This window comes from Rattus rattus, chromosome 15 (assembly GCF_011064425.1).
Source record: "Rattus rattus isolate New Zealand chromosome 15, Rrattus_CSIRO_v1, whole genome shotgun sequence".
NCBI classification, from domain to species: Eukaryota; Metazoa; Chordata; class Mammalia; order Rodentia; family Muridae; genus Rattus; species Rattus rattus.
Genome location: NC_046168.1, coordinates 46,183,391 through 46,205,933, shown reverse-complemented (window position 1 = coordinate 46,205,933; position 22,543 = coordinate 46,183,391). Strand labels below are relative to the sequence as shown.

The following is a 22,543-nucleotide window of genomic DNA, read 5'->3' as shown; positions in this document are numbered from 1 at the left end:
CTCGGCAGACACCCACACACCCACGTGGGCCTCTCCAGTAGCAGCAGCAGCAGTAGCAGCAGGTAGCTGCTGCTTTGCCGCTGTAGCTTTGGTTTTGCAGCTCTCTGTTGTTTGTTTTGCAGGCCCCGTTCTGGGGCTTCTGAGGGGACCCCTCTTAGTAGCCTCATGCATCTATTAACTGTATTTCTCTCTTTCTGGTTCATCCCACCCTCATCACCACACTACTGTGATCCCCAGCGGAGCACAGTCTGTGCTTTAGGGCTGCTGGTGCCAGAGGGTCGTTCACTCCTTGATGCTGCGCGGCGGCAGAGGTCCAGCTTGCACCTCTGTAGTCAGCACAGGCCAGGGCAGCAGCGACCTGGGATCCAGCGGGCCATCCTGGTGCTACTGGACCAGGGTGGGAGGAGGTGCTGTACTGTCAGGGGAAGGAGACTCCCAGATGCCGCCTGCTCCAACCCCCACCCCTCCCCGCCAGTGTTGCCTCGTCGTGTTTACTGCGATTTCGCATTCATCTATTCGTAATTTTCCGAACTGGGGATTCTTCCTGCTGTTTTCCCGGCAACTACTCTCTCCTTTGAGTTTCATGAACCCGGCGCGCGCGCATTTATGTGTATTAGGGTGGGGTGATCTGTGTTTGCTTTTGGACGATTTTGAGTATTTTTCTGAGAAAGGTACACTTCAGGGGACTGCGTATTTGCAGTAGTGGATTCTCGAGCGAATCTCCTCTAGTGATTAATCGTGAAACTTTTACCACTTTCCTTTTTCTTCCAGCGCCCGGGCTTTCTTTCGTAGACTAGCACGCTAAAGGGTAAAGTATTCACCCTTTAGAAAAGAGGGGACTAGAAAGCTCCAGTTGGAGGGACGGGAAACAGAGTCATGTCTAACCTTTAAAAAGTGAAAACCCGAACTCGAAGGGGCATTTTTGCATGATGGCCCCTCCCCCTTCCACGCCTTTCACCCTCCACTGAGATGCAGTGGGGAATTCGCGAAGCTCCTCCAGCCCCTTCTGCTGGAGCTGGGTGAGTGAAAGAGCCCAGCCTGGTCCTCACCCCCTCCCCATCCCCCACGAACCAAGCCGCTGTGATGTCCTTGCTGTCGCCGCCGCCCCATTCCGCCGCTCACCAGCCCTGGGGGCACCGGCTGTGCTCAGCTGCCCAGTCTCACCCAGGCTTCGGGCTTCCTGGAGGGTCATGCAACCCGTAGCTATGACTAAGACGCTCACTTGGTAACTCTGCCATATTCCTTATCTTTCCCTTCCTTCCCTCCCCTCCCCCTTTAAACACCCCCGTGTTCCCCTCCACCACCCTTGAGCCCTCCCCCGCCCCCAGACGCCCACCCTTAGACTCCTTTTCCTGCAAGATATCAGAGGTGGCGCGCAGCCCGACGAGCCGATGACGGACCCCTGCCTCCTGCCTTCAATGCCTCAGCAGAAGACCCCCAAAGGCTGGAGAGAGGAGGGCTGCGGCTGGACATCCTCCGGGCGACGCTGCTCGGACCCGGTGCTAGTGGTGGATGAGACCGGCGACTGAACAAGTCCCTGCCTCTGCCTTCGCTGCCGCCCGCCCAGTCGTTGCCGTCGATCCGGACCGGTCCCCACCTTGCGCCTTCTGCCTCTCACCCCAGATCAGGTCCAGGCTTCGGGCGCCCCGGGGCTCGCCCCGCGCTTGCCGCCGCCCGCGCGCCGACTGCCCGCCGCGTCCTCCTGACAGCTGCGGCGGCGGTGATGCAGAGGAGGAGGGCGCTGCCGGCGGCGGTGCTCATGGTGGCGGTCGGCGTCCGGGTGTGATGAGAGCGTCATGGTGGAGATGCTGGCTTCGAGGCGGTGAGAGAGCAAACGAGGGCGAGAGCCAGCCAAGGGCGGAAGACAGACCAGTTCTGATGCTTTCTTTCCTCTGTCGCTTCCCCCCACTGTATTTTACCCGTGGTTTGCATATTTAAAACCTCTGGACTCAATCCTTTCCCTACCATCGAAGTCTCCCCGTTTCTAAATGGAATTAGTGGAGATCGGAGCCTCTGGTGTAACGCACAGACATGATCTATGGACGCAGTTTGTTTCACAGTGAGTACCTCTCCAGAGTGCCAGTCCGTTCCCGGGGTGCTGCCATCTCTCCTCTTGGACCCGTGCACCAGGAAAAGCCCTACCAACCACTCAAGCCAGACCCCGCAGTCCCTTGGAGTCTGGGGCAGATGTAAACTTTCGGTACTGCAGCATCATACAGCCTGGCGGGGGCGGCGCACAGAGTGGCGCTGGACCTCAGAGTTGGTCAGGGAAAACCGTCCCTCCATAGGCAGGATCTCTGGGTGGTCCAGAGGAGCATATAGTTAAAAAGTAGACACTTGCAGGAGATGCTGGTCCCCAGAGAGGACGCAGGTGGAAAGAGGGAGGCAGCAGGGTTGATCTTTGCTGGGCAAGAAGAAATAATCCTCCTTTGTGGGGTTCAGGGGTTCAAGGGCCCACCTTTCATCCCCCCAGGTAAGCTAACATGTACTTGAACCCAGGCGCTTCAGGAGGAGTCCAGCCACTGCCCTCTAAAGCTCTAACTCTGTTTGGGAGTATGATAAAGCCTGGGGATAAGGGGGAGAGAAGTGGAGGCAAAAGGTTCAGAAGTCAGTAAAGACAGTGTCAGAAAACGCATGGTGAGGATCTCACATTATGAAGCAAAACCTGTGACACTGTCAGTTAAGAGATCCACTTAATCCACGAGTTCAACATTGTACTGGTCCACTATGTGATTCCATCCAAAAAGGGAAAGCAGGATAAGAAGGCCAAATGTGTACACTGATAAGCCTGGAGCCTCTGTGTGTCTGTGATGGGGGAGGGAGTTGTAGAATGACAGCATGGTCTGGCCTAAGTATAAAGTAGTGCGATTTATAATTCCTCAAAACTTAATGTCAAGACTCAGATGTTTCTTTTTTTCTTTTCTGAGAATAATCTTTAGTCATCAACACTTAAGCTCCTGTGATGTACTTTAGATAAGATGACTGAATTATGCTCCCATTTCTTTTCCCCTAAATTAGTTTTAAGTGGAAATGGACAAAGGAAGGTCTTTTATGTAATTGGTCAAAACAAATAATAAAACTGAAGCAGACAAATGTGAGTTATTCCTAAGAATAGACGTTTTTAACAGTTTTCTAGTTTCGGGTTTCTAGACAATATTTTTTTTTTTAAGTAATGCACGAATAAGTAAGCAGAAGTTTAGGCTGCTGTGGCATTGCAGATTTACTGTACAGTGACAGATCAGTGGCTCTGACCCTGCACTGACTCCACGGATGCTTCTAGAAACCCCTTTTCTCAAAGGTGTTGTCTGCTTCTGGGGAGTGGTCAATGTAGAATCACAGTAAAAGTTAGAAATCATGAGTTTTACAGCCAGAGAATGTCACAAACAGGGCTAGTTGGTAGTTTGGTAAGATTTTTGAAGGGAACAAAAGCTAAAGTAACACAACCCCTTCCTATAGTTCTGTTTCAATGCCAGCACCAATCCACTTTGATCTATTTTCTCTTGCTTTCCCATCCCACCTGTCCTAGGCTTTGCAGGATTGTTCATGTTCTAATATGGCAAGCTTATTGGCAATGTGTTAGGGTCGATCATGGAGATGTGGCTCTTTGATGCCTTCCTTCATCTGCTAGTGGTCTCCTTTACCTCCAAAGACACTGACAAAGCTCTTAGGAAAGGACACTTTACTAAAAAGAGATCTTGAAATCTCTTCCTAGTCCCTGTAACATTTCAGAGTGCAACATTGTCTCAAGCCTTGAAGTCTTTGGGAATTGACCAATCTAAATAGGAAACGCTTCTTTATGGGAGTCCTAAATTTTCCTCTAAACTTTGTGAATTAGATGTCCTAAGTTTTGAGTTACCTTTGTGGGATTAGCAATGATAACACTATCCTATTTCGGTATCAACTTATCTATAAATTGTCTTATAGTGTCATAAGATTTGGTCATTTTTTGATGTGAATTCTAAAGTTCTAACTATTCTTTTCTGTTTCAGTTATAGCAAGTTTAATCATCCTCCATTCTTCTGGAGCAACCAAGAAAGGAACAGGTGTGTTTCTCTGGAAAAGTTCTAATGGAGATGTTTAATTATTTTTGCATTTTTCCTATTTCACCATATCCATTATATTCCAGAATAGCTGGACATCTTATAGTATATATAATTGACTGGCTTTGACTAAAAGACTGTTTTGAAATTAATTTACTAATGGATATTATGAAGAATATCTTGCCTATTTTGGTATTATAAAATATCAGAGGATGGTTCACTTAAAATTTTTGTTTTGTTTTACAGAAAAACAAATCACCCCAGAAACACAGAAGTCAGTGCAGTGTGGAACGTGGACAAAGCATGCAGAGGGAGGTGTCTTTACCTCTCCCAATTATCCCAGCAAATATCCCCCAGACCGAGAATGTGTCTACATCATAGAAGGTAAGAGTAGAAGGAGTGCCCAAGCCTGGGAGACAAGCCAAACCTGGCCTTCTCCAGGCTTGTGAGAGTCTCCAAGTGTGTGATGTGCATAGAGACCTCAAAAAACTGATTTGGGAGATACTGAACACAAATATTTCTCAGTGAACAAATAACTATAAATCTAGAATCAGGGTAATTACTGAAATTATTAGAAATGGGTTATGAACACACAAATATCTGGCAAATGGGACAGGTCTGTAACCAAAGAGATTATTTTGCAGTGCTCTAAAACAATAGAATTATTGTCTACTTGTCAGACTTTGTAAAATTTTGAGAAACTAGCATTTCACTAGTTTAACAATTATAATAACTGATATATTTTTAATGTTTTCTTTAATGTGAACAAGCAAGACAGACCATGTGAATGGCAAAGGTGGGTCCGTAATGATGTTTTCTAAAGTTCTGTAGCTTTTTGTTACTTGGAAGTGACATGATACCATTTTCAAGTCAGTCAGGGTCCTAACATAGGAAGTTTTCATCTGTTTCCCAACCTGAAGGACAAAAAGTACTTAAAAAAGATTCATCCTTCTGAATACTTTTCATTTCTTCTAAGCTTGGGCCACCTATATGTTTAATACAGAGGAAGCTTTAAAATATATGATAATGTCTTCCAGTGATGAAGGCCAAATTTTAAGTGTTAGTTTGAAATAACTTAGAACTCTGGATCACCTGTCACTTGTACAGCTGCAGAATAAATGATGGTAATGAGAAAATGGTGACTTCTTAGTGTCTACTCCTAACCAGGGGCACAGTCACATGGTAGACCTTTCAGTAATAACTCTGGTTTCTGTTTCTCTGATTTTAAGAGGCTCTATCTAAACATGATTTTTTTAATTCTCGTTTTCATACATATTGTCCAAAGTAGGGATTGTTTTTAAATCAAAGGTAACCCAAACTACATATACCTTGATATTTATAGGACAATACAAACCAATTATAACAGACTAGTGGAAGTTTGGATTGCTAGAAAATGAAAACATTGGTTGAAACCAGTTGTTATTCCCTTTATTAAGTTCATGTAACATATTTATTAATTAAATGAATTAAAATGACATGAGCTTTTGCAGAGCTTACTATATTCCAAAATATTTCCTCATAGTAAGATAACCTAATGTTGTGAGTTAAGAAATGGAGGCAAAGGGAGATTCAATGTCTGCCTGAAACTCAAAATACTTGTATTTGAAAGATCACAATTTAAAAAATGCTAGATTGTTAAAGCGGAGAGTCAGAGTGAGTTATCTTATTTAAAAGATTAATTAACTCAGAAATGAAGTGTTGCCTGTTAGCTGGGTTTTCTCGTGTGTTACTTCGGTGCATTAACAAGTACTGCCAGCCTTGAGTGTAATAATACTCATATAGTCTCATTTATTTTTGTACTTATATTAAGGACAAAATAAAGTGAGGAAAGGAACTGAATGTCTGCTTTTAGTGAGCCCATCCATGAAGACTTCACATGTTCAAATGGTGCTGTAGCAACTCTTTTATTCATTTGCTACAAGCATTGCACATGACTTACAGTATACTAGAATTATGGTGCTGTCAGTGGGCTTGGGAAGTCTGAGAAATTGAGGGCTTCAAAGTTTACATAGATTAGCTGGATCAAGAAGGCGAAGATAGAACTATGGTCTCATTCCTCATTGTTTGTGGGTACCAGGTGGTAGTCCTCTTCCCTTAAAAACATCATGTACTAAAGTGCAGACAGGTGGTAAGAAGGGGATACCTAGGACTCTTCCAAAGGTACAGAGAAGAACAGGTAGGAGGGAGATGATCCTAAAAAGAAGATCTGTATTCTAGGAGCCAAGTCTCTTGAAATTCATACAGTCAAAGGACTACAACTGAAAGAATTCAGAGAACTAATGAGGTGTGACTTCAGTGGAAAAGTAACTGAAGGAAAGGAACACCAACCAAGGGGCTATTGCAAATGTCTAAATAAAACAGAATAAACCTGAACCACAGATACAGACTTTGGCAGGGGTGACAGAGCAAAGGGAAGAAATGACATGGATTTACAAAATTGAAATGCAAATGACTGAGTGAGAGATGAGAGAACAGGGTTTAAAAGACGATGAATTGCTCAATTTTGCCATTTATATGCATGTCTTTTGGAGTGAACAAATGTGTGGATTTTTAGTTCTATGCTGACTCTTCATATTTATAGGATATAAATACAGAGATTGTCTGTAATGGTTTCATGTGGATAAAAATACCAGAAGGAAGTATTTAGAACACTAATATTTCAGTGTATTAAAAATATAGACGTCTGGAGCTTTTCCTAGATTGCCCTCATTTTTGGAGACACAGGCTCAGGAACCATCTGATTGTCAAATCATCCTATTGGATGATTTATCCCATGAATAAAGAGAGGTGGAAGATACGTTTCTGGAACATAACATATTGTGAATGGACAGAATAGGGAGACTCAAAGGACTCCCAGAAAGAGCCTCCAATAAGGAGAGGAATCATGTAGGGATATCATGGAGTAGGTGTAGATGAAATTCAAGAATCAGTCAGTTTCCAAGTGACAGTTGTTACAACAAGAAAAAAACTAGGCAAACACGCATATGTGTTTATCGTATGAAGCAATTAAGAGTCTGCTTGTGACTTTAGCATGAGCACAATGGTTAACACAGCGAGCTAGGGAGCCGTCTCTCAGTCAGTAGAATACTTCGAGGAAACAGTACTTGAAGATGGAGAAATCAAGTCGCACAGTAAGCAGAAGTGGGTATTTTTAAGAGGAAAATTAAACATACTTATCTCTAGAAGGAACTGTTGGATAAGTAGAAAGTAGGTATTAAAAGTTAGGGAAGATTGGAGAAGGTAACATCTGAGAAGGTAGTATCAATGGAGGTTGTCTAGGAGGAGTTAGTCTGTGGGTATATCTGTAAGGGATTTTCATAATTGAGTAAACTGAGGTAAGAAAATCGATCCTGAAAGTGATTGACACTGTGTATTAGTCTGGTTCCTCATTCTAAAGGGGAAGAACCATCGGGTTCTAGTCTTACTCTGCTTCTGTGCATACAATGTAACGAATTGTTTCAGGTTCCTTCTACCTGAATGTTCTCTCGCAGTGAGGGCTCTAACTTGGAATTATGAGTTCAATAAACACTTTCCCGTTTCAGTTGCTTTTGCCAGGGTATTTCATAATAGCAAGAAAGAAAACTAACAAGGATAAAGAGCTAGGTTACTGAAGATAAGACAAAATGTGTTTAAAAAATTCATGTACCCTCTCAGTCATGGACAGCAAGATCCTTTTGTGTGTTTCAAATGGTATCAGCACTCCTTCAGATTAGGAAGGTCCACTGCATGTATAACAAGTGTGTGTGTGTAGACACAGTATCCCAAGAGCCTTAGAGAGATGGAAATCTAAAGGAACTTTAGTTCCTGTTGCACTTCAGACAGGGGCAATAGAGGGAAGGAGGCTGTGATTCTATTAAGTTGATGAAGAAGAAAAGCAAGTTTATAGAGCTGGAACCTGACAGATTCAATTCCCTTGAACGGTAACCACTCATTTGCACATATACAACATCAACTCTGTGTAGCATGTTTACTTTTTACAAAGTTATTTGGTATTTCCTAAAATCTAGTTCATGGAATTTTCTTAAATGAGCTTATGTGTGAGCTTAATTTCAGCATGCTGGCTGAAAGAAAAATTAATTATCTATGAGTAACAGGATTCTCCAGAAGCTGCATGAGGGTATGCTGCCAGACAAGACCTGAATGGTGTGTTTATCCATGCTGGATAGAGTATAAGCCGTGAGGAAAATGAGAATAAATATATTCTGTGCAAATGATGGCAGTTTCCTGGCTGAGGACACAAGTAGGAGACCTAGGATGTGTTGATCGATGATACATTAAACGATAAGTCAATTAGCTCAAGACAGTACTCTCAGCTTTCTTTCTTTAGCCTTGTATTATTTGCATCTAAAAGAAATTCCCGATATGCTGAAGTAGTTTATTTTGGTAAAATCTTCCTCCGACTTATCAAAGAGCAGATATACAAGCAAACTCATACTGTATATTGCAATGCACTCAAAGTAATACACTTAGTGCTGTATATAATCATCCAATTTCTTAAATGTAAAGCTTTATGTTTGTACAGTAATATGCTCAATTAGAACATGATTCCTCAGATAGTTTAAAAGAATGAATATTTTTTTCAACTAGAAAGTTTTAGGTATTTATTGGATATACTTTCAATTCTATCATACCTCCTCTGACTTTTGACCTTTGTAATATATCTAATGTCAGAAAAAAAAATGTAGCTTAGGTTATAAATGCCTTTTTTCCCCAGTGGGTACTGAATTGGAAATATTTTACAAGTTAAAGCTCTTTTAGAGAGTAACACAAGACCTTTTTGGTGTTGATCTTAAAATTAAGAGCCAAAGATCAGTTAATTTATATATTATTACAATAGTCTCCTATTTCTAAGTTAACATGTATCTCCATTCTATATAAGTCATTGGCACCCAAGCCTGTACAAATTTAATTTTTAGGTCATTATTTGTGGTGATCAATATACATTTAGGAAACAGAGGAGCATGGATAGCAGGCATTCCAGATGGTTGCTGACTCCAGAGGCAGCAGGATTTGCTGTGTCCAAGTGTTTATTAGGGTTAGCCCATGAAAGAGGCCAAGTAGCAAGAAAACTCTTCTCAAGTTGATCAAGGAAGCAGAAGTTCCTAGACTGTGTCTATGTGCACTGATATTTATACCAATGCTATGACCACTGTGGAGTGTCCTGGCTGAGTATAATGGGAATTGTGGTTATTACTTTTTTGGTCATGAAACGGAAAGATAGGGGAGGTATTAAAATATGTATTAGTGTGGTGACTTATATGGTTGCTAGGCCAGAGAATGCTTCTATATTTCATATAGCTATAGAAATATTTATTAAGTTAATAAATTAAATAATTTTAATTTATTCAAAAAACTTTGAAAACATTCTCAATGACATATATTGTACTTAAGTACCAGGAAAAGAAAGCAAACAGGGTTCTTGTCTTTAGACTGAGAGAGGGATTTTCACTAATCAAGATCGTCGTAGAGGCCTGAAGATGTAGCTTAGTGGTAGAACATCTTTTATCATGTGATAGGCCTAGGTTTCAATCACCGGCACTGAAAAACAAAGCAAAACAAAAGCAAACAATAGAAATCAGCCAAATAAAAACCCTCCCAGGATAGGCAGAAGTTAAATTATACATGTCTTGACATGGAAGAGAGTGAACAAATGTACACCAGCTGGAGAGGACCTTTCCTTAATAAAGAAGACCTGATCCAAGTGCCTAGATTTGCTGATTCTGAGGGGGTGAGATCATGGAAGTGAGGTGTCCTCAAGGCCTCTATCTGTCAAGTGTCTTGAAATGATGAAATCACATTTGCTTTCTGGAGTCATTACCCTTTCAGTACCTTCATACACATCTGGTTGTAACTGCTTGAGTAGTTGCATAGCTGCCTGGGGGACAGTTCCCAGTTGATTCTGACCTTTGACCTGAACACTGCAGATTCTAAGAAAAGGGAGAATGTAGACTGCTCATCTCCTAATATGAGTTACTAACAGTACCGCTGACTTGGGGTCTGCTCCCTGTCAGCCATTTCCCATGATGACATCAGCAGCTTTAAAGGTCAACCCTTCGGTGTTCTTAGGTGAACACAGCCCTACAATAGTGAGCGTCTCCTTTCTGTGCATTTCCATGCAACTCTTCTACTGAGTTCCATTGAACACTACACACATAAGCCCTGATAGAGAACTAGGAAATCGGCCTCAATATTTAAGGAACTGTTTTCTACATGTAATCTTCCTTCTGTTATTTTACAGCTGCCCCAAGGCAATGCATTGAACTTTACTTTGATGAAAAGTACTCAATCGAACCATCTTGGGAGTGCAAATTTGATCATATTGAAGTTCGAGATGGACCCTTTGGCTTCTCGCCAATAATTGGAAGGTTCTGTGGACAACAGAATCCACCTGTAATAAAATCTAGTGGAAGATTTCTGTGGATTAAATTCTTTGCTGATGGGGAGCTGGAATCTATGGGATTTTCAGCTCGATATAATTTCACACCTGGTAAGTAAGATCTTCATTTCCACTTTGTTTCTTGCCTTCCCCCCCCATTTTCTTTTCTATTTTCATAGTAAAAATGATTTTTTAAATATTAAAAGTTTCCAGTGACTTTTCCGATTTTGATTAGAATGCGATCTGTAAACCCCTTTGCTTAGGCTTTACAGAGTCTGAGAAAAACAACAAAGCTTAGCTATTATACAGTAGGTAAAGAATGAATCAGAAGTCTGACCAGGAACAGAGCTAATCCAATTAACTTGCATAATATTGAAATGTGTAATTTGAGAGACCATCTGTCATATGGAAATTAATTCTAGGTAGGATCTCACTAAATATTAAAAGACAATCATGATGTTAAAACGGATGCTCATTAAAATAAAATTTGAGACCTTGAAAATAAAAATGTATTTGTTCTCAGAATTATTATTATTTATAAGACATAAGGCATCCTGACACACAGTAGCCTAATTTCATTTTAGAAATGGAAATCTTTCAGAGGTTTAAGGAAAAGAAAACAGGAGCCTCAGGGAGGCAGCCACTCACTCTAATGTTAAGAGTAATCATAGAATTTCTCAGCTTATGTCCAGTTTCACCTGATATTCAAAGGGTTCTGTGATGGTGACAGGCTCATTTTCCTAAAAGTTGTCTTTCATTACTACAAAAATATATTATATTATTAAACCCCCAAATCATTCCATACTCCTCAATGAAATGAAGCCATTGTTTTTCAAACTGAAGAAAATCACTCAAATTACATAGAGCACAAAACTTACACATGGTGACGGGCTTCTCACTTTGTATGGGTTATATTATTCCAGTTATATAGACAAGAAAAATCATGGAATATAAGCAAAATCTTTGAAGTTACTGTTTCATGTGCTGGATGGAGGGGACTGAGGGCTCGCTAAGTGGTAGAACTTTTGCCTAGTGAGGTTTTAGCCTCCTTCCCCAGTACCACAAAAGAAAATAATTTACATCTAAATAGGGTATTGTGGAAAAAAGAATTCACAATTTTGAAGATAATTGTTATAGGTTTTAGGATTGCTTGCTTTATGTCAATAAGCATTGTTAATAATTCAGATATTACATGTGTCATGTGGATTAACCTTAGGCATTATAATATATCATGAAAGCACTTTGTGATTTTCATTCTTAATCAGCTTTTATAAAAGTTTAGAAACCATGGCTACTTTGCCACCATAAAACCTATTTGACATATTTCTAAAATACGTGAACATTTACACTATCTTATCGGGCATATTATTTTGTTGGATTTTTTTAAATGTATGATTTGCAGGTATTTTGGATATAACCTATAACAGAAATGCTACACAAGAAAGAGTTTTATGCATATGTTTGAACATGATGTCTAGGGTTTGAAAGCATCCTCTTCTAAAAGAAATTGCCACATCAGCCAGAACCTTTGGTTGTCCACGCTGCCAACTTCTTGTGATGGAACATAAGTAATGGCACCTCTGTATTATCTCGGGTTTCCAATAGTCATAGTGGAACCAAAGTATCGGAGCTGCAAGCTGCATGTTTGATACAATATTTCATCATCAGGAGCAAATCAGTCAGATGAAAACTCGTGAGAAAAATATCAGGAAACTAGAACTACTTAACAATTCCCTTGGGTTTTTGTCTTTATTGGGTAAATCCACAAGGACTATTGTATTCAGACAGTCAGGAGAACCATAAGAAGGGGACCCACATGATTTCATGATTTCAGAAGATTTATAGAAGGCCCAGCAAGTATGGCAAAGCAACTTGCTGCCCATTCCTCATAAAATCGAGGGGTTAAGGAAACAAAGAGTAGGTGGAGGCCAGAGCTGTCTGAATGCCGAGACAGCATTTCAACCTAGTGTCGCACGATAGCTGTCATTTTGTTTAAATTTCACTTGGTTGTTTGGCTTGCGTGGTAAGCTGGCAGGACTGAGGATGGAAGAATTCCTCTGGTTGACTTCATGATTCTAAATTTCATCTCATCACAGATGAATGGAGAGGAAGAGACAACTCACCAGGTCTAAGGATGGACTCTGGGAGAGCTGGTGAGGTGGGCGGTGCACAACAACTTTAGGGCCAGGCAAAATCTATAGGTTTCGCTTTATTTTTCTTTTTCATGCCATTGACCTTAGACATAACCCACAATGTCTTATCTTTTGCTACATTATTTTGTAAAAATAAAGGGAATATTGACAACCTCAGACTTGTTTAAGCATAAGTCAAACTATCTAGATCTGGAAAAAAAGATTTGTCCCATAGCTAGTTTTACAAAATGAATCAGGTCATGTGCTCTGAATAAAATAAGAATATTTTTATGTCGCCAGGGAAGTAAGTATCCTAGACAGTTTTGAATTAGGCACTTTGCCTCTGCATTTGGTGGTATTTGTGTATGTGTTAAAGTTATGAGGAAAATACTAGTCCTTAGTCACATTGCTTTTGTTAAATTGTTCACTTGGGTCAAAGTCACAATTGGACAGTAATAATCATTTCTGATGATAGTCATAAAATATATACAGGAAGAAATACTGGCAGAACAGTCACGCATCTTCTTTTATGTACTGTAATCTAAAATCTGAATACACTTTCATATGGATACATTTCCAGGGAGGATTTTAGGACTTCATAGTCTAATGTTTCCTACAGGCAGATTTACCTGCATATCCAGTTTATGAGTTAACAACTGAACCCAAGGGCATTCCTTGGGCGTTCTAAGTTTTGACGCCAAGTTCCATAGTAGGTACGTTTAATACCACTGGGCTGAGTTACTTGGTGTTTCATCACCACGATGTGGATCAAGTTTTCCAGAGCTCCTTCAGAACTCAAACTCCTATTTCTCCTCATCATATCCCCTCCTCTCTTTCTGATTCCTACTTACATCTTCCCTTGCTCGCATGCTAAATTGTGTCTTCGCTCAGCTCCAAAATTGTTTCTGTTTCCTATGACCTGAGTGACTGACTTTCTTTTTTACTCACTTCAAAAATAAAATAAATAGGCTTTTCATCTCTACCTCCTGCTGTCCCTAGTGTCTGGGCTTTTGAATTCTCAGTGATGTCTGAAAAATCAGTCTACCAGAAGTCAGGCATGGATGGGAAGGATAGGAAGACAGCCAACAAAAATACCAGGGAAATGGTGCTGAGGAAGGTGTTCTGTTTTCCCTACACATGTTAATGTTTCTTTATTGTTCAGTTTACTGGTGGTTATTTTAGGTTACTGTGTCATCATTCAGGTCTTGAGTGCAGGGATGAATCATGCAGGACAATAGTCTAGTGTATAAAAGAATTATAGTAAAGATGAAGTAGCAAGAAATGAGTTCAAGTCCTAGGGTCTGCATAAAGCTTAAAGGAGGGCCCATGTGCCCAGAGATTCTGAGTACTTCACAGAGGAGGAACACAGAAAGATTCCCCCTGCAACCTGTGTGGTATATAGATAGCAGCCATATATTTTTCTGGGTTTCAAGAACAGAGTTATGTTGCTGTGTCTGAGTGTGGTGACACACATACATTTAATCTCAACACCAAGGAGGCAGACGCACATAGGTATCTGTGACTTCAAAGCCTACCTGGTCTATGTAGCAAGCTCGTTGCCGCTCAGGGATACACAGAGAAACACTATCTCAACCAAACCAAACTGAACCAAATAAAGCAAACAAAACAAAAGGAAACACCAGTGCTAAATGCTAAGTCCTGAAAAGTGTTAAGGACTACACTTTGTAAAATATTCAACGAGATATCATATTAAACATCTAAACATGAACAGCATCAGAAAACTATATTTTTGCTCACTTAACAGAGTGTCTTATTAAAAATACTTAAACCAGACAATACATAAACTCAGACAACTAGTAATATTTATAAGGCCCTGAATAAAACTCTAATAATATACATCAAATTCATAGGAGTGGGTACCCCAGGAATGGAATGGCAGAAGGAGGCTATTCTTGAATCCCAGATAGAACTGTGCTAAAATCTAACTTAGAGTTATCAGTGAAAGTTAAAGATCCCTCTGGAACAGATTCTATAATTTTGGTATTACATGTATAAACAAATAATTTAAGATAAAAATATAGAAATAGAAACGACTCTAGTTAAATAGTTTCAAATGAAGAATGCTGTTTCTCAATTCCACATTTTGTAAATTCAACCTAAGAAAGCCTTTTAGGCAGGGAATAACACCTCTTCTTAGCCAGCTGTCTTCTTGGCATGGTTTCCTTTACCACTAGAAAATCTAACTTAATCAGAAGAAAACATAACTATGCTGTTAGAGACCTCCTCAATCAGTGGCATTAGCAAGAGATTCTTGAATACTTCGGTGTGAACCAAAACATCCTGTAGATTGTATTTCTGCAGAAGGCAACCCTTTCTTCCTTCAGTTACACATATATTTTGCTAGTCTTTTACTTTTCTTTCCAATGAACACAGGTGGTTTTCTTTGCCTGCTATTTCCAGACAAAGAACATTAAATATATAGAATTTTCCACTTTTGATGATATTTTTCTATACTATTCTCACAAGAAGTTACAAACACCCTGCTAAAAAAGGCTTAGCTAGTGGACTATACCTCACAGTAACAGAGAGGTGAGGTGGAGTTAGTCTTTCCCATTGAAGTGAGTGGAGTTTTAAATACTCTGGGATGATTATGATGCTTTGTACTTAAATAGCACCTTTCATCTGAGAAGCTCAAAGTCTTTTAGGGACAGTAGGCTGATTCCTAGCCTCTCTCAAACTGCATGCTGATTGACTTCAAAGAGTACACTGTGAGCAGAGGTTTAAACCAAGTGTTTCAAAAATACCTCTGTGCACAGTAGATGAAGTGTACTATTCAGTAGAAATAGGCTTGTTTTTAATGTCTCCTTGATTATTTCATGCAACTTTATCCTCCCGTTTATAAGAAGAGTGAATGTGTGCAAACTTAACCAAAAATCTAGATTTATTAGGTTTTTCAGAACTTTGCAAATGAGTTTAATGTTTACATCCTCTTCACGTCTCCCCCCAGCTACTCCACAACTCGGCCCACACATGCTTTCAAGGTCAAAACCTCCTCTTCTCTAATTACTGCTTTTGGCACACATGTATATGCACAGAGGCACATAATATATCTACATGCATATGTAGATATCAGTACAGCTTACTGAGTTCATTTAACTCTGCTGTTATATAGATGAGCTTAAGGCTAAACTCCAGGACTGAATAACTTATCAATAGGCTTGTCCCTGGAAAAGACTGATTCCCTCTCTCAGTAGCCACAGGTGATCATTTAGAGGTAGATAATTACAGTTCTGGTATCTATCCTGATATGAAATAAAAATATCTTCTCTGTAGATTGGATTGACTTTTACCTAAATAATAGAAACATATAAGTCTGAGGTTTCCAAAACAAGCACATACATAAACAAAATGTATTGTTTTTCCGTTAGTCAGTGTTACCTTTTAAACTATCATGTTTACAATGGTGGCTCAAACTAGTCTCCTTTCACCCTAGGAACTCCTATGAATTGCGAACTTTGAGGAGTAGAATCACATTTCATTTTTTAGGCCCCTTGTTTCAAGAATCAAGATGCAAAACTTGAAACAGGGTAACAAAATTTTCAATGTGGAGCAGGTGGCATGAATGCCCATGTGAGACCCAATTCTTCTGTCCCTGCTTCTCACTCATCCAGACCATTTAACTGGATCATCTCATCGATAGCTTGTAGAGGACTCGGGCTGAGAAATGGGAAAGTCAGAGAGATGAAGCTGCTGCTTGGTCTAGGTGGGTGTTCAGGAGAGAACTTGAGAGTGGGAGAGACTTTCCAGGATTAGCTCCCATCTGTGCAGAGAACACTGAAAGCAACATAAAAGGAAAGAGAAGATTGCTGAGCAGTTTCCTGTACAATACAGATATCAGCTTGTCTCTAGGACAGACGGTGTCCAGGTGTGAGTGTGCTGTTTGCGGTTATTGGGTGGTTCAAAGCTGCAGTGAGTGTTCGGAACACGGTATGTCCTGCAATCGGACCACGAAGGTGCCAGCATAGTTGGGCATCTCCTTTGGATGAGAAAAAGACTTTAGGGTTCTGAACTTTCACTCACACCTTCATACAAAACAGGAAAAGGATTCATACAAAAAGGGCTTGGGAGAACTTGCTGCCTGGCTTGTGAACTCATGACTTCAAGGTCTTTCTTGCTTACCAGTTAATGTAGCTGTGTGCTGATGTGCCTTCTGCAATGGGTAGGGATTATGATCCTAACTTTATCACCTATCCTGAAATTTCTTTTAGTGTAGTTGTATTAAGAAGGTTAATTATAGAACACTATGGTACCACCTCCCCTTTCACTGCTGTCTATAACTTAAAGAATCGACTGTTCTCATGTTGTCAGAAATGTCTTTTAGTTAACAATGGTTCCTCTCCTCTCCTGGTCATCTCTCAAAATTGATGCTTTCTCTGCCCAACTCATCATGAAGTAGACAGTTGATTGCTTGTTCATCTCTTCTATCTGTTCCTGCTGACAGGATTCTGTGTGGACATATCCCTCTGCCTAAACGTGTGCTTTACTTGCTAATATTTAAGAAGAAAACTAAGTTTCTTCATTCAGGTGTAACCCAATTATATCGCCTCCGCCACCCATGTCTCTGAGGTTTACCTGTGATGGTAGTTGCATCTAGTCATTGTAAAATGCACCTTTATCTAAGGCTGCTGTAAGTTCCTCAGTTCAGAGAGAGAGAGAGAAGAGAGAGAGAGAGAGAGAGAGAGAGAGAGAGAGAGAGAGAGAGAGAGATTTTCCAATCTTCTAGAGGAGGCTTAACAGCAGAAATGAGACTGGTATTAATGTATAGAAAAGAGGTCTGATAAGCTAAGTAAAAACCATGCCTCAGCAGGTTGTGAGATCACCTCTGCATCCAAACCATCATCAAGTAACATTTAGCCTCATTTAATTGTTAAAATATAAAGCATCAATAAAAAAACTCAAGATATTTGACCAAAAAAATATAGAACAAAGACATTTGTACACCATTTTGACATATGTTGTCTCCATGGATTCATATAGTTGCAAGAAGTTACCAGTGTAATCTTTTTCATAATCTTTTGATGAACATTGGGGTTTATCACTACATTTTTAGTAAATATACATTTCAATTTATGAATTTCATATACATTTTGCCAAAGGAAATATTTTTTAAATCCTCATACTTGAAACATTGTCTTTCACAGCATTTTACAAACAGATTGAAGCTTATTTTTAATTTAATTGTGTATGAAATGACTTAAGGAATTGTAATAAAACAGTTCTCTATTTCAGTGCTTGATGTCATCACAGCTATAAAAGACTTGTGCTTCTGTGCTTTTATGTGAATCCACAACTTAAGTTGATTTCCATCCCACTCTCTTAGGTACTTACTAATTCACTGGATATTTCCGGTACCCTCTTTTGATCACAAGAGTATAAATACCATAGGATACTTCTATGACAAAGCAACAATTGATTCACTGTCTCTAATCACGGCCACCCCCCATTTTTTTTCATTTCTATTTTTGTTTTGTTTTGTTTATTTGTTTCTTTAGTAGTAGTAGAGTGAGGGTCAGGTTATGTGTTCCCTCTCTCCTCGCCAGGTATGGTTTTCAGGAATCTCTGGAATCTATGAATGTGTCATCACATGTCAAAGGGTGGTTAGAATCACAGGCAATATGCCTCCTTAAAAACACATATCAAATTTAACACTGGGTGATTATCCTAGATTATGTGGGTGAGCACAGGAAGGCTCAAATTCTTTTCCTTTGGCATAAAGAGAGAGAAGACTACGTCAGATGAGATGATGAAATAAAGACCCACAAGCTTTCAATGAGGATGAAAGAGAAGCAAGGTGATACACAGTTTCTAGAAACAAACAAGGGAGAGAGAGAGAGAGAGAGAGAGAGAGAGAGAGAGAGAGAGAGAGAAGAGAGAGAGAAAATGGATTATTCGATAGGCTCCCACAAAACCATCACTGACAACTTATTTCAGACTTCTGATATGCAAAAATGCAAAAATAATATGTTTGAGTTGTTTAAAGCCCCCAAGTTTGTGGTAATTTATTCCAATGGTGGTGTGAGACAAATAGTGATTTTAGTTCTTGGAAGTGAAGCGTTACTATAAAAATCACCTTCAAAATGGAGTAGGAATTAGCACTGTTAAAAATCTGGAAGCATTTTGAGAAAAATGCTACAGAAAAAGTTCATGTTGTTTAGGTGGACTATTAGATTGATTGCACATGGAATCACTGTCAATTAGGATTTCCGAGGAAGCAAGGGTCATGGGAGAGAAAACATTCACACCTTTTAGAATATATATATCCCATAAGTAAATTATTGATAAAAATATGAAAATGAAAATCTGGTTAACTAAGACTCGCAGGTCAGAAGCATGAATTTGGAAAGGAGAGGAAAGCAACCAGTTGCCGTATTTAGTCAGAGACTGAATCCAGTCATTTTCCAGACATTACATGTAAGGTGGAACTTTTAACAGTTACTTACAGTTTTAAGAAATTCACCGTCAATTAAAATTTAGGGATTTTTTGACCCAATTAGAAAAGCTTGTTACAGAAGAAATGGGAGCCCAGATCTAACAGATGGGTTGGGGACATAACTCAGTCAGCAAACACTTGCTATAGATGCATAAATAAAGGCCTATATTTGATCTCTAGAGCTCATATTTTAAAAGTTAGGTATGGGGAATGTACTTGTAGTTCTAATGCTATAGAGATGGAGACAGGGGAGGCTCTGGGATTGCCAGTTTAGCCTTGGTGAGTTCCAAACTAATAAATGGAGAGAGTATGTCTCCAAAAGCAAGGTGAAGGCGGATAACATTTGAAATGGAAATACATAAAATGTCCTAGAAAAATAAAATTGTTAAGAAAGAATAAAAGTATTTTTGAAGTTTTAGATAGGCTATCATGTTCTAATCGCATGTAAATCCTGTCTTTATAAGTACTGGAAGCATTAAATTATGAAATTTAATAACCAGAAAAAAATAATGCAAGATGGACAGCTCCTTACGAACAACACCAAATTGTTGTATGGCCTCCACATACATATGCATCCATCTGTCAATGCAGGGATACACACACACAGACACACACACACACACGAACTCAGCACAAAGTGGGGTCACATTATTAAAGATCACAAATAATGAGAGAGAGAGAGAAAGAGAGAGAGAGAGAGAGAGAGAGAGAGAGAGAGAGAGAGAGAGAGGAAAGAGATGGGAGAGGGAGAGAGATTCTGGGTACAACTTTGATAAATCACTTCAGTCATTATGACAGAAGCCAAAAATAAGGATCATAATATTTAGGAAAGGACACTTAAGGAAAGCTGAATAAAACCTATGACACACACAGGAGACAGTTAGAGGATGCACATCAGCAGAAACATTGCCTTTGTGAACTACAGGCAATAGAAAAATAATAAAATAAAAGAGGATGCCCCACCCAGTATTTCCAAACTAGACTTAACCTCAACTGCACTTGGTGTAATAGACTAAAGCATGCAGATTCTGTTGTTGCAATACGGCCCTCAGTGTAGAAATAGTTGAGTTGCAGGTAATTCTCAGACACTCAATAAAACCAAGTGGAATTTTTCAGCTGTGTTTCAAAATTTATTTAAACTGGTGAAGTTATTTCACTGTCCATTTTCTACTTCTGTTTGGAAGGGAAGTTACCCTATACCTGCCACGCCATCAGTGCGTTACTGAGTCAAGTAGCATGTCTCTTGAATATTCTATGTTCAGCGATGGCCTAAGTTGTGCCTCAGAGAGCATCCTATTCAGAACCACAATGTGGCTGATTTAGATGGTGCAGATACTGAGAACTGAAAGCTTTAATAGGCTGAGAACTTTGGGCACCGTGAAGGAGAGAACATAGTCTGCCTTTGCCACAGAGATCTGTCTTGCTGTGTCAGAGGTCTCCCTGTGCAAGAGAAAAGACTAATACACCAAGATGTCCACATCTTCCATTTGGGAACCTCTGAAATTACCCTGGTAAATAGCAGGGAAAATAAAGCTGATCCCATGGGCTGCATGTCGATCTGACTTTATCATGGGGAGAGTCTTCTGGGGCTCGTGTGAAGTCACAGCAAATTAACATAAAGTCCTTCGATGTGTAAGAGGAAAGCAAAATGTCCCTGTCAGATCACAGCCTAAGAAATAGAGCACGGTTATTGTAGCCTTTGAAGATGGAAAGCCACCCACCAAGGGATGCGGCCAGCCTCCAGAAGCTGGAAGGCAGGTGGAGAGAGACTCTCCCTTCAGCTCTTCAAAGGAGAGAACACAGATTCCCCTAACCCTTAGATGTAATATTTTCAATGTCTCTATAGCCACTGCCATTGTGTTGAATTGTTGCAGGGGTAACAGAACTCTCATGTAGCCTGGAGCTAAACGATTAAAGGGTACGTTGAATACAGAAGACGAAGAAAGGGGGCACTGAAATGAGACTTTGCCTATGGAGAGGGAGAACAGGAGATGTTTACCTCCAGTTCAAATGTTAAAATAACCCTTCTCCTAATGTTCCTTTTATCTGGATTTTCCGCATGAGTTAGTAATAGTAAGGTGTATCTAGATGTGTGTGTGTGTGTGTGTGTGTGTGTGTGTGTGTGTTTCTTTGTTGGTAAGTCTCTTTTGGATTTTATATAAACTCCATCTTTATTCACAAATTTGACTGCAACTCCCACAAAAGAAAAACAAAAAAAAAAAAGGAAAGAAAAAAAAAAAAAAAAAATCCCAAAACCCTGCAACCCTTTCCAGAGAAGTGCATGGGATGGTGGCATTTTCACTTGTGGCAAATAATAGCTATTGGTGGGAACTGGCACGCTTTAAGCCTCTGCCTCTTCATGGCATATCTGCCTGATGGATTTGCTTCAGCAGCCCGTGCTGTGCTGTCTGCTCCTGCCTGCTCAGTTGGCTAGTTTCCCGCCACTCCGCAGCTCTGCTGACTTGCCTGAAATTCTGCTCCCGTTCGTCCTTATGCCACTTTCTCTTCCCAGCCACTTTCAGACAACTCATTTCAGCCCAGCCCAGCCTGGGAGCAGCAGAGGGATTCTAATACAGTGTGACAGTTCACACCTAGCAGTACATGAGCCCACAAAAGAGTTATAGTTGACTGTTTTAGGCAGGAGGACATATTAGTCATAAATATGTCACTTCTACTCTGAGTTGATCATACTCCAAATCGGATGGCGTTCTCTTCCCTGGAAACATTCCTTTGGAAAGCTGCACTACAAAACCCTGAGGAGTTTCCCTAGGAGACACAGAGGGAGAATCACATAACAGGGAAAGTGAGAAATCGGTAGAACTTTCATCTGAAAGGAATGTGATTTCCCCTGGCAAATCTGAACAAACCAGAAGCAATAGGATGGCTTATGGCAGGACTGACAGAGCAGGAAAACACAGAGGAGAGGTGCCATGACCAAGACAAGGAAGAGGGAGAGGGAGGGGGGAGAGGAGAGGGAGGAGAGGGAGAGGAGAGGGAGGGAGAGGAGAGAGAGAGAGAGAGAGAGCTCTGGCAGCAGCAGAAAATGCATTGGCTCTGCAGAGGTCTCCTACTGTAATGACTTATGAACTCTTGGGAAAATGACAGCCAGTTTTATGTGCATGGGAGCACATTGCTCTGCCTTCATAACTATTTTGAAGTAACAGTTGCCCCTTACTATGAACAAAATAATGAGGTTCCTTACAAACGGTGACCACAGTGATTTGCAGTTGATAGCAGCCTTATTCCTTTGGTACGATTTCCATGGTATGCCTTCTCCTGGATTCTGATGTCTCTCCAGGGCTGCACACTTTGTTTCCTGACAACTCCAGGCCTTGCATTTCCCTCTCATGGTCCTCTGCCCGCTCCTTCCTGAAGCTCTGAATTGGAATCACATTTCTGGGTGCTGCCAGCCCCCCCATTTTATGCTTTTGACCTGCTCCCACATTTCTAGAGAATAATATATGCCCATTTGCATAGGAACTATAAACAATTCCTCAATGGAAATTCCACAAATCGACCAAGTGTTAGTTTGTTGTGCAGTCTA

General features: G+C 40.4%; 1 protein-coding gene across 3 annotated transcripts in view; it reads left to right on the top strand.

The window, feature by feature from the left end:
• The first annotated feature begins 1,104 nt into the window (after window positions 1-1,104).
• Window positions 1,105-22,543, top strand: part of Neto1 (neuropilin and tolloid like 1) — a 108,607-nt gene continuing 87,168 nt past the window's right edge. The window contains exons 1-4 of one of the 3 annotated variants that reach the window (XM_032885815.1): window positions 1,105-2,059; window positions 3,990-4,043; window positions 4,287-4,424; window positions 10,279-10,527. In XM_032885815.1, coding sequence (XP_032741706.1) covers window positions 2,032-2,059; window positions 3,990-4,043; window positions 4,287-4,424; window positions 10,279-10,527 — 469 coding nt within the window. In that variant the 5' untranslated portion in view covers window positions 1,105-2,031. The remainder of the gene's footprint in view (window positions 2,060-3,989; window positions 4,044-4,286; window positions 4,425-10,278; window positions 10,528-22,543) is intronic. The other 2 variants (XM_032885817.1, XM_032885816.1) reach the window with 2 other exon arrangements.